Source organism: Chenopodium album, chromosome 11, assembly GCF_948465745.1.
Source record: "Chenopodium album chromosome 11, dcCheAlbu1.1, whole genome shotgun sequence".
NCBI lineage: Eukaryota > Viridiplantae > Streptophyta > Magnoliopsida > Caryophyllales > Amaranthaceae > Chenopodium > Chenopodium album.
Window position 1 is genome coordinate 8,431,862 of NC_137844.1, and position 16,427 is coordinate 8,448,288.

Genomic DNA, 16,427 nt, shown 5'->3' on the forward strand with positions numbered 1-16,427 from the left:
ATTATTTTTGCCGAATTTAAATTATTTTCATTAACTAAAATTAATTTTATTGAACTGAAATTATTTTTGCTGAAATGAAATTAATTTTACTGAATTGAAATTGATTATACCGAACTGAAATTCTTTTCTGGTTATATTTCTTATTTATAGTTACTGATTTTTACTGAATTGAAATTAGTTTTGCTAAACTGAAATTATTTTTCCTGAACTAAAATTATTTTTACTGAATATTATTTTTTAGGTGGAGTAAACAGGGTCGAAGGAGATAAAATTAAGCGTGTAAATATAATATTATCTCCGTACCAACTACCGTATTTTGTTTCTTAAAAAAAAAAAACCAATTTGATAATTACTCTATTCAAGTTTCTTTTGGAGATAAATCTATAAATATATCTCCTCTCACAATTTAATCTGTTTCTTTTATTTTTTAAATGATATACTATAAGTAAAATACTAAAGTAACACATAAATAAATGCATAAAGTTGTGAAATGAGATAATATGGAATGTTAATCTCTAAGATTAACTTGGACTCCCTCTTTTTTTTTTTAGAATTATAATAATCGGGGCTCTTGCTCTGATCTACTCTAACAATTAGATACGTTCCTTTAGTTTTGCTTCATTTTTCTTTATAAATTGTCCAAATTTGCTTCATGTTATACATGATCATAAAGGACCATTGCTTTACTATCAGAGTTAAATTTACTAGTCCCACTAATATTTTATCTTATCAAAGCTTAAAGAAGAGCGCATTTTCATATGAGGCAAATTAAAAGAAGACGAACAGAGGAGTCTTAATAGCCACAAATCTGCAAACTAACCTGTCATCATCTGTCTGTAAATTGATGCTACATGCCAGATAATTTTTGCAAGTATGGTGAGCCCGTGAGCACCTACCACCACCATAACATATCTTTTATCTTTCTACTATTAACATATGTTAAATATGGAACACATTTATTTATGTTTTCACTCACCTAAATCAATGATATATACACTTAATAATAATAATAATAATAATAATAATAATAATAATAATAATGTTGAAATCTGCTCTGCTCGGCTCGACTCTGCTCTACTCTTTTCTGCTTTGCTCAGCTGACCCCTGCTCTGCCCAGAAGCTCAAAAGAACAGGGCCTTACTTGTATATATTTGGGGTAAAGACTAAACAAGCAATACATCATTCTTTTTTCCAAAACCATGGAAGACAGTAAGAAGCTCAACATAGTTATGTTCCCATGGCTAGCATTTGGTCACATATTACCTTTCCTTGAGCTCTCCAAACGCTTAGCTGCAAAGGGACACCACATTTTCTTTGTTTCAACCCCTCGAAACCTCAAACGTCTTCCAAACATACCTGAAAACATAGCCCCTTTGATCACTCTAGTCCCTCTTCCGTTGCCTCGAGTTGAAAACCTTCCACCAAATGCTGAAGCCACCACGGACGTAGGCTTTAGTATGGGATTCGATCTCCTAAAGAAAGCCTACGACGGTTTACAAGATCCTATGAAAACTTTTCTCGAAACTTCTGCTGCTACTTATCCATTACACTGGATCTTCTACGACTTCAGTTGCTACTGGCTACCTCCTATAGCTGAAAAACTTGGCATTCGAAAAGTCTTCTTCTCCATATTTAGTGCGAGGATGCTTACAATGTTAGGTCCATTATTTCAGGATGATGGTACTTCTGATGATTTCTTTACAAATGCTGAATTTCTAACTAGCCCTCCACCGTGGATCCCCTTTCCGAAAAGCACCGTCTACTTTCTGCCTTACGAGGCGAGGATGTTTCACAAAAACACAACAACAAAAACTTCTTCGGATGTTACTGATTTTTTTCGTTTTAAGACTGCTTTTAACAGCAGTGATTTGATCGCAGTACGTGGCTGCTTCGAGCTAGAAGCTGAATACCTTCATCTTGTAGATAAACTTGTTGCAGAGAAGACGGTGCTTCCTGTGGGATTGCTACCACCTTCTTTAGAGGAAAGCCGGGAAGATGCTGATGATGCGCAGAACTCAATCTTTGGTTGGCTGGAGAAACAGAGAAGTGCTTCAGTGGTGTATGTAGCACTAGGGAGTGAGGTTGAACTAAGCCAAGAACAGCTCACCGAGTTGGCACTTGGTTTGGAGTTATCTAAGTTGCCTTTCTTATGGGCACTTCGGAGATCAGTTGGTTCTTCTGTGGAATTACCAGACGGGTTTGTGGAGCGTACTCGAGATCGTGGGTTGGTTTGGACGAGCTGGGCACCTCAGCTCAAGATACTGCAACATGATTCAGTGGGAGGGTTCTTGAATCATGCTGGGTTTAGCTCAATTGTTGAGACACTTATGTTTGGAAAGGCGCTAATAATGCTGCCATTGGTGGTGGATCAAGGGATAAATGCGAGATTAGCAGAGGAGAAAAGAGTCGGAATAGAAATACCGAGGAATAAGGAAGATGGGTCATTTACTAGAAGCTCAGTGGCTCAGTCACTGGCATTGGTGCTCCAGGATGAAGCTGGTAAGATGTACAGAAATGAAGCTAAGAAATATAGTCCAATTATTGCTAATGAAAGCTTGCACGACAAATATATAGATGAACTTATTGATCATCTTTATGACTACAAATCTGAAACATAATGATTAGCGATCAATTAATTCGCTCGTAGATCTATGTTAAAGGTCAAATGTAGTCTTTTATTGCTTCAATTTAATTTTATTTGATGTATTTGCTTATATATCTTTGTTAAGGTCATACTTTTCAATAAAACAATAAAATACACTCTTTCCTTAGTTTATTTTTAGTTAAAACGTTTCGCCCCTACACTATATTAGAGCAATCTTGAATGAGTTTCTCAACTCAATCTTTTCAAACATACTTTGCAATCAACAACGGTAGTATTCCAAGTAGTAGTAAGGTGGGGTGCTTGAATTGAAATGCACAAAAGAGGAAAAATAGAGATGTTCTTAATGGCTCTTCCTGGATATACACACTTTGCAATGTACCTAGAGGTGTCAATTCGGATAACCGGATGGAGTTTGGGTCGGGTCTGATCGGGTCGGGTCTGCTCGGGTCGGATATGTTCGGATCAAAATTATCCTTTTAACTCGGATCGGGTCGGATCGGGTCAAATTTGGGTCGGGTCAAATTCGGGTCATGGTCTATCGAGTCCGGGTCGGATATGGGTCGGGTCAACTCCAGATCGGTTCACTTTCGGTTCGGATAAATTTGGATCGGGTTTAAAACGGGTTTAACCGGATAACTTCGGGTCGGATGAATTTGGGTCGGGTTGATTTCGGTTCGGATGATTTCAGTTCGGTCAAGTTCGGTTCGATTCAGATAAGGTTGATCCGTTGATTCATTAAATGGCCAGTTTCAATTCAATTCCTTTTTGTGTTTGGCTGGATTTTGGTCGAGCTGACCAAATTCATATCCAAATAAGGTTATTTTTAATCTAGAGATATTATTGAGTTTTTACCTTATTATTGGTTCAATATGATTATTAATTATGAAGCACGAAGTTTTAGTTTTCTCATTTGATCAAGTTATGTATAATTTTTATCTTAAAGGAAAATTGAGATTGAATAATTATCGATAACTTATCGTACCTATATAAGTGAGACCGAGCTAGTGATTGATGAGTAATAATAGTTACATATGGTGATGTATACAAAATAGAATATCAATTTTTTAAGGTTATTACAAGGGTACAACTCTTCATCAATTGTACAATCTTGCGAGGTTATGAGTTCTGTACTATTAGTTTAGTTTATTACTAATTCAATTTGTATAAGATATTTGTTAGAGTTGTTAGAATTACTTTATCACTAATTCAATTGTTATATTAAAAACTTGACATTATACATAGTGATGGTTAATTGTTACTATGTACATTCTTTTTATTTGAGCATAAATTATTGCATATGTAGGGTGTGTATATAACCGTATGATGTATAATGCCTATAATTCTAGGATAATGCACAGTTGTAGAGGAAGTAGTAATGAAGGAATGTTATGTATTTGTAAATACATAACAACGATTAAAATATTCTAAAAACACATGGTAGAGAGAGAAAAAAGGAGAGATATAGGAAGAGAGGGCTCTTTATATGGACCCCACCTACTTTTTGGTCAGATTGTCTCACGTGATGGTTTGTAGTAAACTTAAGACTCCAGACTATTTCTTTGTAGTAAAAAAGTTAACTTATTAATAATTAGTAAATATATAATATAAGAACTTGAATAAAAAGGTCAATAATCAATCATGGTCGGGTTAAATTCGGATCGGGTAAAAATCAAATCGAGTTAAAATCGGGTCGGGTTAATATCAGTTCGGGTCAAAACAGATCGGATCTGATCGGTTATTTGTCGGGTCAATTTCGGATCGGGTTGAGCTTGGGTCGGGTCAAATCGGTTCGGTTTGAGTTCAGGTCGGGTCAAATCGGATTCGGGTTGAGTTCAGGTCGGATCAAATCGGTGTCGGGTTGAGTTCAAATCGGGTCAAGTTCAGATTCGGGTTGAGTTCGGTTCGGTTACAGATCGGGTTTGGGTCTTGAATTTCTCGGATCAAATCGGATCGGTTACAGTTCGAAACGGATAATTTTTTTCGGGTCGGTTCGGGTTTGACACCTCTAAATGTACCTCAACCAACATCCTTTTATAACTCGATTGAACTGCTGTCTCTTTCAATGTGGGCGTGAGTGTGTGACAGTATTTATGGGCGAAATGGAACAACTTAAAAGCGGAAAAAGGTATGAATAGTCATTTGTCGAGCTAGGCACCTTGCTACCATTGTTGGGCATTTTTAGGTAGGACCTTGGACGGAAAAGCAAAGAAAAGCAAGAGCAGAGAGCTCATAATTGTACAACCTTTCAAATTGAGCCCATAATTCTATAAGTTGAAACTTGAGCGAGGTTATCAAGAGTCGTGATAGCTAGAGCTTAATCTTGAGCTAAACTGGTAGCCAAGAGTTCAAATTGAAGCAAACTTTAGGCTTCATTTTAAATTGGAAAAAGGTCAATAGAAAGTCCTATAGCTAAGCAAATCTAGTAAAACAATCTTCATCAAAGACTAACATGGATTACATAAGTGACATTAGCCATATATTTTACCATTACTTGTATAATTGGGCAAAACCTGAAAACCCACATGTAAATTAGTCCAAGTTATTGCCGAAGCATCTGCTGCAACTGAAGGACTTGATGCCTTTGCTCTGGAGGCAAAAGATTAATCTGCTCTGGCGTGAGACTCATAACTTGCTGAAGCAATTGCTGCTCTACCTCAGGGGTTAACTGCAAAACCAAACACGATTTACTAGGTGCAAGCTTCAAGAATCTACAGGTTAATGCTAAAATCAACAAACTTTGGTAGCTGTAAAATGCATAGGTTGCAAATGACTTACTGGAGGTGGACGAGGAGGCAGGTTGCCAACAGGCTGTGGTCCTGGACCCAATGATGGTGCAGGAAGCTGTGCCCCAGATGTGTTTTCACGAGAAACAGGTGGCCAAGAGGATGGCCTTTCCATCTGCATTTTGTTAGCGCTCTGGTGATTAAAGTCAACGTTAATATGTGAGCCTCCTGACTGGGAGGGGGGGGGGGGGGGGGGGGGAGACAAATAAAGAGGTTTAATAATATAGAGCCACTTTGCCCTAACCTCAGTACAGAATTTTTTACTACTTTAAAAGGTTATCTAGGGAAAATGGAAAGCTGCTCATAAAGGCAAATCAGTCAAGCAGCTCACATTGTAAATCGAACGTCTAAATATTTTCTACACAAATTGACAAACAGGCAAGTTTTACAATTTTAGAAAGATTATGCTCAGATGGGTTGCATGATTGTGTCAGATGCTCAGATTAGAATGTTCTCGGGCAACAACATATTCGAATTTAAAAAAATAAAATAAAAAAATCTAAACCTAACTTGGCAAAAAAAAAAAAAAGTCTATATAAAAGGCAAAACAGTATATTGGATTAATGTTCTTCATTAACCCAAGAAGAAAAGATAATTATAAAGAAAGCTTCAAAGGAAATATAAAATTTCAGCAGAAGGAATGCATCACTTATTATACATATATCTCTTTGCTTATTATTTATTCTTTCAACATCAAATCAGTCCAGAAAAAATTTAGACTAGATCCCACATGATTATGTATTTTCTTATATTAGTAATACGGTCAAAGTTATCATTCTATCAAACCCGGAGTTTCTATTCTTTATTTACTGTTAGGATGATGGTTCACATAATAGTAGATACTCCTACAACTGTCCCCTAAGCCCCAAAATATATCTTCAAACAATCTATCTTTGCTTTCATCTTCAACCACAGCCTTTGTTCGTGTCACCGCCCTTGCTCTAGCTGTCTTTGTTGCATTTACTGCAACTCTTAAGTGAATTCCAATTCCACGACTTCTCTCAACAAATGGCAAGTGTATCACTTACTGAAAAGTAATCGCTCTCAAGTTCCAAATATTGAATATCAAGGGCCTAGGCCTTGACATTTGATGTTCAGATTAGACCACCGAGGAATGATATGACCACCAAACAGAAATATTTCATTTACCGGCAAGAGAGAGAAAAAGGCATGCACACTTGCCCTTGTTTTCACAGGTCTACTTATTTGGCCTTAAGAGGTGGTGTTGGGACTTAACTAGGCAGACTAAAAGAGGTGGAGTTGGGCAGGGTGTGTGGCTGTAGTCTAAAGTGGTAAACTTGGGTGACGAGATCACTGAATTGACAGGGTCTTGTCTCGAGGAAACAAATGTGGGTTGTAGGCAGTGTTTAAAGGAGGTGATTGCACTGGATAAGGGATAACAAAGACGAACCTTGGCAAATTTGGCCGCCTGGTGGAGGTATTGGGAAAATAATGGGGATGGCAAGGTGGGATGTGGATTTGCATATGGCCAAGGAGAATCCATACAGTCCCCCTCCCCCTTTTGGTAAGGGAGAAGGCAAAAGGGGTAAGGGTAATTCTATTAGGAGGCATTTGGTTCACAAGGTGGCATGGGTTTGGAATCAGAAATGATATTGGGGTGGCAAGGGTTTGAAAACTTGATTTTTCAAACAATGTGTTTAGTTTTGTACAGGAGCCACACCCACCTATCCTCTCAGGTTTCTAAAACCCTATACCTTGTGGACTTGAGGTATGAGTTTACAAATTAAAAAATTTCTAAACGAAACACTTGGCCTAGGTTTTAGCCATTCCAAAACGATAAATTATACCCCTTTCATCCCATAATATAGCACTTTTTTTTTTTTAAATCCTTTTAGTCAAACTTTTAAACTTCGGCTAAAAAACCCCATTAACAACATACAAAAAACATAATCATGTGAGATGTCCTATTCGTCTCAATGTGTAGTGTTATAATACTTACTCTGTTTTTTAATTATTGCACCACTTGCCTTTTAGGGAAGTTTTACAAATATTGCACCATATCTATTTTCGGAAACAAAATATCTTTATTGACACTACAAATACCTAATATACCTTTACTTTTAAACTTGATTCTTAAGTTTATGTTTACATCACATGGATAATTTTGTGATTTTAACCCTTTCTCTCTTCCTTCTTCCCAATACCAAAAAAAGTGTGTCTAACCTCTATAGTACAATAATAAAATAACATAGGAAGTATAATTTTTTTTGTTTGCGCAATTAAAGATATTGAAGGTTAAAGGTACTTCTTGAAGACCGCGCAAAATAAATGAAATGGGCACTATATTATGGGATGAGGGATTACCTTATTTGTGTGAACCCAAAAACCCTTAAGGTTGCTGGGAAATTGAAGAAATACAGCAACAGGTTTCATAATTCCCTTTCCAATTACTTGAAACCAAACAAACCCTTAACTTGGTTCTACAGCTTCTACCACTATAAAGTTTTAAATTAGTAATGAAAAATGCTTGGACACCAAACCACTCTTTATAACACCATCCAAATTATGCTTCTCTACACAATACACACACACACACACACACAAAAAGCACTCCACTCTACACCCAAGTTCAGTACCTTACATGTCAATATACATGCCACCCAGCAACTCCTCAGTGCACCAACATCACTTCCTGACCCCAAAAAAGCAGAGAGGGAAAAGGGACACATCGCTAGACAATAGAGCTTAAAAAAGGCCACAGGTGTAGTTGATAATATAACTTAAGACCAAAAAGATTGAATTGTAATTTTATGGGCTCAATCAAGGTTGTTGTAGAAAACTTATATCCAAATACAAGTAGAAGCCAAGAAAAAGCAAGATAAACACGATTAATTGCAACACGACAATCACTTGCTTAGTAGCAAGCAATATTGAATATTATTGAATATTTGAGCATTACAAATACCTGATAGAGTGACTGATGAGGTGGCTGATGAGGGAGAGGAGGCGGTTGCCCTTGAGTAAATGGTCCAGTTCCAGCAGGAGGCCTGCTACTTGTCTAGATATGTCAACAGAAAGCGATTAAAATGGAGTAGAATCATAACAACATTGAAATATGCTAGAAAATAATAAAGGCCAGCCCAAGCCCAAGCCATCCCCACCCCTCCACCAAGAAAACAAAAAATTAGAACACAAGATGAAGACATAGTAACCAAAAGTTAAATTACAGCTTACATGATACATAGGCTGAGAATGGTGCATTTGAGGGATGCCAGCATTCTGAAAGTTGACATTTGTTCCAATTGGTGGTTGATACTGCATCTGTATTGGAGGCCTAGGCTGTGGAGGTAGTGGAGGTTGAAGCTGATGATGAGAAACACCAGTTGTTTGCATTGGTTGCTGTACATGGCCAGGAACAAGTGGCATGGGGGGTTGATGAACAGGAGGAGGCTGTGATCCAGAATGCATCGGTAGTGGGGGCATATTAGGAACTTGAGAAGACTGCGGATGTGGCACTTGGCTTGCCTGGGTATTCAAGGGACCCCTAAGCTGCTCAACTGCTTGTGGTGGTATGGACTGAGAATGCATACCCTGCACAGGAGTTGACGGGATTGGCAATGAAGGCTGATTATGTTGTTGCTTTCTCACAGGAACTTGAGCCTGGGATATATTTGCTTGGTCAGCCAAACTAACTTGCTTAGGTGCTGAGTGAGCTGCATGGATATTTGTTTGCTGAACAGGAGGCGATGGTTGCGGTGCTGCCTGAGGCTGATTGCTCTGAACCTGGGTCATAGTCTATTAGCTATGCTAAACTTAGTTGCTAAAGGTGGAAGAAAATATACACAGAAAAAGTGTTACCGATTGTGGCGCTTGCACCATACCAAGCATGATTTGTGCCTGTGGGGCATGCAACGGAAATTTAGAATCAACAACCAAACAAAGGTTGCAAATAAAAACTACTTCAAGTAAAAAGCTATTCCAAGACATAAGATCAGTGTGCGTAATTCCACTTATATGAAATTCTTAAAAGAGCAAACATGATACCTTTAGAAACTAAACCCTGTCACTCAAATTCTTAAATACAATAAAAGCAAGACTCTCCAATACAGAAAGAAATAACAGTATCAATATAGAAGACAATTACAATGCATGAAAATGCAGAATCGTTTGGAGTTTATACCTACACTGAAATTAACTCAATTGGCAGCCACAAAATCTAATGGCCATACATCATCAAATCATCACATACCAAACAACTAAAGTTTCATAGCAAGTATATCAAAGAGTGAAATAAGATATAATGTAGAGGTTACACAGTCAAATACCATTTCATAACTTATAAAAGAAAGAAAATAAATTTACCATCTTAGTGTGGAATTAGAGAGTTAACTGAAAGAGTATTATAGATCAAGAAACTTTCAAACCAGCATATCAGCAGAAACTCAGAAAGTATTGGTGCCAGATTAAAATTCCTGCAGCACTTGCTTGGCATTGTAAACTTCCTTAACTTACAGCTTCCCACTAAATAAATACTTCCTCTGTTCTTTATTAGTTGACACTTTTTTTTTGGCACACAAATAAAGAAGTAAGAAAGAAAGGCTAAAGACAAAAATTCCCTTATTCATCCCCACCAACACTCCAACCTTTGGATTAAAAGTATGCAACCATGATACCTCACTCAGTACATTTGGTGCTCGAAAAAAGTTTCAATATCAGTTGATTATTACAGGGATTGGGGAAGTGTATGTATATGTAAATGTTTAAAACAAAGAAGATAAATAGGAGCAGAAAAGAATGTAGTTCAGCTAGCTAAAGAAAAGCCATTATTCAAGAACAGGTTGGAGAATATGATAGACAACAATTGTAAAAGCTTCCACTCTCATTCCACCTCATCGAATCATTTTCTCCAATCAAATCACTTACCCAATCCTCTTTCCAGTGACCAAAAGCCTTAAACTGTTGTCAATTCCTATGTATCAATTAATGCTTTCAATTCATTCAACTGGATTCCCTGCTGCCAGTTGCATCTTTTCTCCCCTTGATCTGTCTCCTCACATTTTCAAAGGATTGCTGGTGAAGACTTCTAAGACTTCTTAGAGTTTGACCCCCCCCCCCCCCCCCCCCTCCGGTAATAAAAAGATAAAAAGGTCACTTAGTGAACCCCAAAAAGGGAGCGATATTGATAATTTTTTGGGCTCTTTATATTTGATTCTCCACAGAAATGTACCCAAGTTTTTTTGTTCCTTGGAGATACAGTGAATCAGAAAGGATATAACATAGATTAGAGTGTAATTTCAAAAGGGATGGAGGCATTTAATTACATGCTTAAGATTACATGATCCCATCATCTACAAATGACATTTGCCAATAGCAATGCACTATGAAAGATCTGTACCATTTCGATAATTTTCACAAGTGAAGGCCTCCATATGAATGTGGAAGTTGTTTCCTCTCATGACAAAGGAGAATTTAGTAAGATTATACGGAGTACAATAAGGTGTTGTATTTCTTACTTCCTTAAATCCTTAGGCACTTCAACATGTGACATAAACATCGAATATAATCCTAATATCCTAAGGTAACACGTTTAAGATAGAAAAAGCTATCTCTACCGTTAAGTACCACATTCCTTGCTATTTAAACATCTCAAAGAAGTAATACCAAATACAATTAGATGAGCTAATAAGAAAGACTAATTCCTTAATGGAGAGAGGCGCGTTGATGATGTATTGAGTAAAAGTACACTAATTCATCCAATTGCATAGTAATATGTCCCCAAAACAGTCAAAACCTTGCCAGACAATTCAGATACTCCAATAATCAAATTCAAAAAACATAAATTCACCAAGTTGCAAAGAAATGTCTCGTAGCAATGGAAAAAACCTTCCCAGAATTCAAATAATCTCGTATTCAACTCCAAAATTCAGTTCACACTAAATTGAACATTAATATTTATACCCTCATAACCAGATAAATCAGAATTTTATGCAATGATAACAAGCTCATAAATTGGTGACAAACAACATAAAATTTTATAAAATCCCAAAAAAAAAACTAATAAAAACCTAATTCAAACCTGAAATAGGGCTCTTGTTAAAAGAGGGTTTTGAATCAAAATCTTTCGCGCTTGATGCTGATTTTGCTCAATTAGCGACTGTAAAATAACAAAATCAACACAATCATCATCAAATTTCGCAAAAAATTCACTAATAAAGAGTGTTAATTGATTAGTTTAGTATTAATCTAGCAATGAAAATAAAGAAAAATTGAAAAGAAAAAGAGAAGAAGAGAGAGAAAATTGCCTTCATTTGACACATGATTTCGTAAAGTTGGTTCTTTGACATTCCGGCGAGGTTTGACGCTAGACCGTCGCCGGAAATTTGATTTCCCGCCATTGCGTTTCCGATGAGAGAGAAAGTTGATGCTGTTGAGAGTCGACTTCTGTAATTATGGTTTTTTTTTCCGCAACTAATAAGAGCTCTGTAATTGAGATGTTAGGGGAAGTATTTTCTCAAAAAAAAATAATGTTGGGAAGTAAAAATAAAAACAATCCCTCCTAAAATTAAACACAAATTGTTTTTGAAAAAAAATAAATAAATAAATAAATTAAACACAAATCTAGATCTACTTACTTAGCATCTTAGCCAATAACAATTGATGTCATCTATACATATAAATATAACTATAAATGACATGCATAAATTAAAAAGGAAATACGAGATAAGCAGTTGACAAAAAAAAAAAAAAAAAAAAAAAGGAATAAAATCAACATTTCACAAACAATAGAGTGTTAAAAAATATCTTTCTATACTCTTTATCAATTAGTAACATAATTTTTAACATTTATGCATAAAATACATAATCGATGATAATATATTTCAATTTGTCAAAAAAAGATGATAATATATTTCATAAATAAACAATTTAATCAAAGTGGTAACCCGGTGCAACACACGGGCCACACACTAGTTCGTATATAAAAACCCTAGCCTCTCTTTCCTCTCTCCTCTCTCTAAAACCTTAGCCTTCATTGTTGAATTTTGGAGGGGCTTTCATCGGCTTTTACCGGTGGAAAGCCCAATCTTGTTTTGTGTGCCTTTTCTCTGATTTAAGTTTATAATAATTCTTCCACTTTTAGGAAAAATATTTCTCCCTTAAAAGACAGGGTTTTTCTTTTTCTTTAGAAGGGTTTGGCTCCTTCGAAAGACCGGGTTTCTTTTCTCTTTTGAGGGAAGATTTTTTTTTTTTTTGTTTCATGGATTACTATAGAGTTGTTTCATGGGTAAAAATTTGTGCAGGATCGAAAAAGAAGTTAATTTTTCGATTACAATCTAACGAATTAAATAGAAATTTTCTGCACAGCTAAACAGATCGATAGACCCCCTTGTCGAAAAAGGTTGTAAATCACAGCGATATGAAAAGAGGGTATGAACAATGTACGATTTGCAACAACGATCGTAGCTTTGCTTACGAAATGTTTTTATTTGATTCAATTATGATGTATTTGTTAGATCTAATTCTCTTTGTAGATGTCGTATGACATTTATGTATGACATTTATTTATGAATCAATTTTATTTAAAAAAAACACAAATTTTTTATATTTACTCAATCGGTGTTATATTAATTAATCGGTCAGCGTAATAGGATAACTTCTTTTTCAAAGGGTCACATGGTGTGATCAAACGCACACAAAACATATTATTCACCTTTTAATTACCTTATATGGAGTACCATTCAATTCCTACTAAATACGGTTAATTCTTGGGAGGGGATTTCCTTAACCATCCCCTCCCCTAAATTTCTAAGAACTTGGTTTTCTGTTGGATAATTATTCGAGAAAAATTATAGCCTATCAAAAGAGATTCATGCTTCTTACAAAAAAATATGTACAGAATGTATAAAAAGCCGTATGGATGTATAATAACATAGCCAAAAGACGAAACATCTTGATCAATGATCATGCAAGTATGCAACTACATCAAACACTACTTGGTTTAGAGCATTATTTTCCCTTTTTATTCACAGCTAAAGTAAGTAATCAACATTAATTTTGTCTTTGAAGTTTGAATCAATCCCTTATTATTATTATTATTATTATTTTATATATATATATATATATATATATATATATATATATATATATATATATATATATATATATATATATATATATATTATATATATAACAAAAGAGCTATTAAAGAAAAAAACAAACTACGACAGAAAGAAACAAACTAAAACTGAAAAATAACAACTGTCGTTGCCGAGCACAACCAGCTAACTAGTGAGCCGGAGAAACCCAGGACCGAGGAACCTTACGAATTTGACGTACCAAAAAAGACTCAACAGCTGCTCCTGGTTGTGTTTCCTGTCTTCCCTTCAATCCCTTTTCATTACTTTGCTACTGTTTTCGTATTTCTAAGTGTTACCCAGTTTTCGTAGCTACGCAAACCTATGAATAGTAAAATGAGAACCGTACATATGACTATATGAGTATATAAGATGAGAGTAAGAGATTTATTAAATGAAATTGGGTCTCACAAAGTGGGGTTGTAGATGAGAAAAATAAATAAAAAGTTGTCATAAGGAATAAAGTAAAAGTGAATAGAACTTAGAAAATAAAAAGCGAGTAAGATTTGAAAAACGAAAATAGTATACTTCCTCCGTTTTTCTTTTATTGCACCATAAGGTCTTTTACACTATTCATCTAATCTTCTCTGATTATCTTTTGTGATTTATCCATTAAGAAAAACATAATCATGTGAGATCTAGTTAGATTCGTCTCGAAATCTATTTTTCAAATATCAATTTTTTATAATTTTTACAAAACTATAATTAAAGATATTAATAACCAAAGTAATGCATTGATAAGCGTAAAACCCCTCATGATGCAATAAAAAAAGAACGGAGAAAGTACTATACATGAATCTTGCTAACGAACACCAACGTTTTTTGTGGAAGAGAGGGGCGAAGCCCCAAATCAACAACCAAACACACCTAAAGACAAAGACAAGCAAAAGAAAAGAAAACGAAACAAAGAGTACAGCAAACTAAAGAACTAGGAAAGCTAAAGCCATAAGGGCCTACACTCCATTATTAAAACCTCCCAGCCCAGCGCAAATCTTGGCTAAGCAACCCCACTCAGATCCCGGACGCGATTACTCCATAATTAATTAATATATTACTCTTATTAAGTAAGGAATGCTGACAAAATCACACATCGATCCGTAGTTTAAATATTAATTTTACTTTAACATTTCTACTTTCATTTTTCTGATCTAATATTTCGGCCGCTCATTATCTGTTGCCTTTATACATATAAGTTTATTAACAATATAGTGTGTGGTTCCTACAGGCGTGGGTACCTTGCATCATACAGCTATTTCGCGGAAAGAACATACAGTATAAATGTAAAGAACGTACAACTGTAATGAAAAGTATATACTATTAAAATATAATGAACATATACCTAAAGTAAAAAGAACATATTTGCACCAAAAAAGAGTGAAAAGAACATATGTTCATGTTCTTTGATTGTCAATATAATATACTTTTGTTTGTGATATAATGTTCATTGCTTATTGTGTATTGTTTTTGAATTTTGTTTTAAAATTATGGTGGGTATGTATAAATAATGTTCATTGCATAATATTTTCATGTTCTTTATTAATATTACAAATGTTCTTTAGATATTAAAAAAAAATGGATGTTCTTTACAAAACAGTTATATGTTCTTTATAAAATAACTATATGTTCTTTATAAAGTAGCTACATGTTATTTCCACTTTTTTGTCTGTACCAAGCAAGGTACATGCTGCTGTACCTTAAAATTTTTAATCTTAATGTCTTTCTTGTAATCAATCCTTAGTACTTCACTAATTTTATTGTTAATAACAAAATTATTGTCTTTTTGAGTAATCATCAATAAGTTATTGTAGCAAGATTTTTTATTTTATTTTTTTCCAACTTTAATTCAAACAGTCTAGTGGACCTCTTTTTCGAGAATCTATCTATACTTAGTATTTAAAAATACAAACCACAAATTTTTCATGTGACACATGGCATCACAAATCACTCAATACCCCCATATGCCACATGTCACCTCCCTTAATATTTATGTTTGAGTCTTTATACATGTACAACTTGCAAATTCAAGTAAGAAAATAAAGTGTTTTATTTCCACCATAATAAAATAAAGTTCAATTAATTAGTACACATTACATATTCATATGAATTATAATAAAAATTGTCTTTTAATCTCATAGACTTTAAATATAATTTAAACTAATATGTCATTTCATATCCCACAATGTTCATGTATATGTATTCTAGTAATACTAGTGGGGAAAAAAAAAAGGTTCAGCTTTTGTTGGTTTGTTTATTTACAGTGTATTCTGAAGTTCTTGTAATGTCTGTAAACTTTCCCCGACATATCTTATACTCCTTTGATCCTATCAGTATGCAGGATCCATATGAAAGGAATATGTCATTTGACATGATTAAGATATCTCAAACGATGTCATCATACAATACCTGTCAAACATATACACGCGGGATATACTATCTATATGGAGTGTCCGTGCAACCTACATAACCATCTTAATATGTAATTATGTATTTTTTTTTTAATCAAGGAAGGTACATGATGCTAATTGTCTCTTACTACAAAGATAGGCCAAAAGTGGCATATAATATAACCATATAGATACTGAATATACCGAAAACACATGATGAGTTAATGTTTGGTTCCATTTCTATACTGAAACGAAGTGTTATGACAGCAAAAAGTCAATATGAAGTTGACAAGGATTCTGAATGCAACTACCCAACAGAAAATAAGACAATACAACATCATAGAAATCAACATCTTAGAAAAAGACTGGCTTCTTTCAAAAAAAAAAAAAAAAAAAGAAAAAGACTGGCTAAATAATCCCATATTTCATGCGACGGACTATATACTACCTGTATAATCATGCTCAAATGAAAATTGATATTGGTAGCCCACTTTCTTACAACTTATATCATAAGATTCCATAAATAGAAAACACAATCAACAAATTAAGTATGGATACAATC

General features: G+C 34.8%; 1 protein-coding gene and 1 pseudogene across 4 annotated transcripts; one reads left to right on the plus strand and one right to left on the minus strand.

Moving 5' to 3' along the window:
• The first annotated feature begins 1,148 nt into the window (after positions 1-1,148).
• On the plus strand, positions 1,149-3,493 carry LOC145568466 (putative UDP-rhamnose:rhamnosyltransferase 1 pseudogene; annotated as a pseudogene).
• A 1,420-nt stretch (positions 3,494-4,913) lies between these two features.
• Positions 4,914-11,834, minus strand: LOC145568467 (cleavage stimulating factor 64-like). 4 transcript variants are annotated; one of them, XM_081627888.1, is made up of 7 exons: positions 11,652-11,834; positions 11,426-11,503; positions 9,208-9,246; positions 8,584-9,126; positions 8,315-8,407; positions 5,381-5,560; positions 4,914-5,270 (listed from the first exon to the last, which is right to left on the minus strand). In XM_081627888.1, exons 1-7 carry the CDS (start codon positions 11,742-11,744, stop codon positions 5,145-5,147), a joined length of 1,152 nt encoding a protein of 383 aa, XP_081484014.1. In that variant the 5' UTR covers positions 11,745-11,834; the 3' UTR covers positions 4,914-5,144. The 4 variants fall into 4 exon arrangements, with proteins under 4 accessions (XP_081484014.1, XP_081484016.1, XP_081484015.1 ...); XM_081627890.1 differs by having other exon boundaries at positions 5,381-5,503; positions 8,584-9,132; XM_081627889.1 differs by having other exon boundaries at positions 5,381-5,521; positions 8,584-9,132.
• Between the last annotated feature and the right edge of the window lie 4,593 nt (positions 11,835-16,427).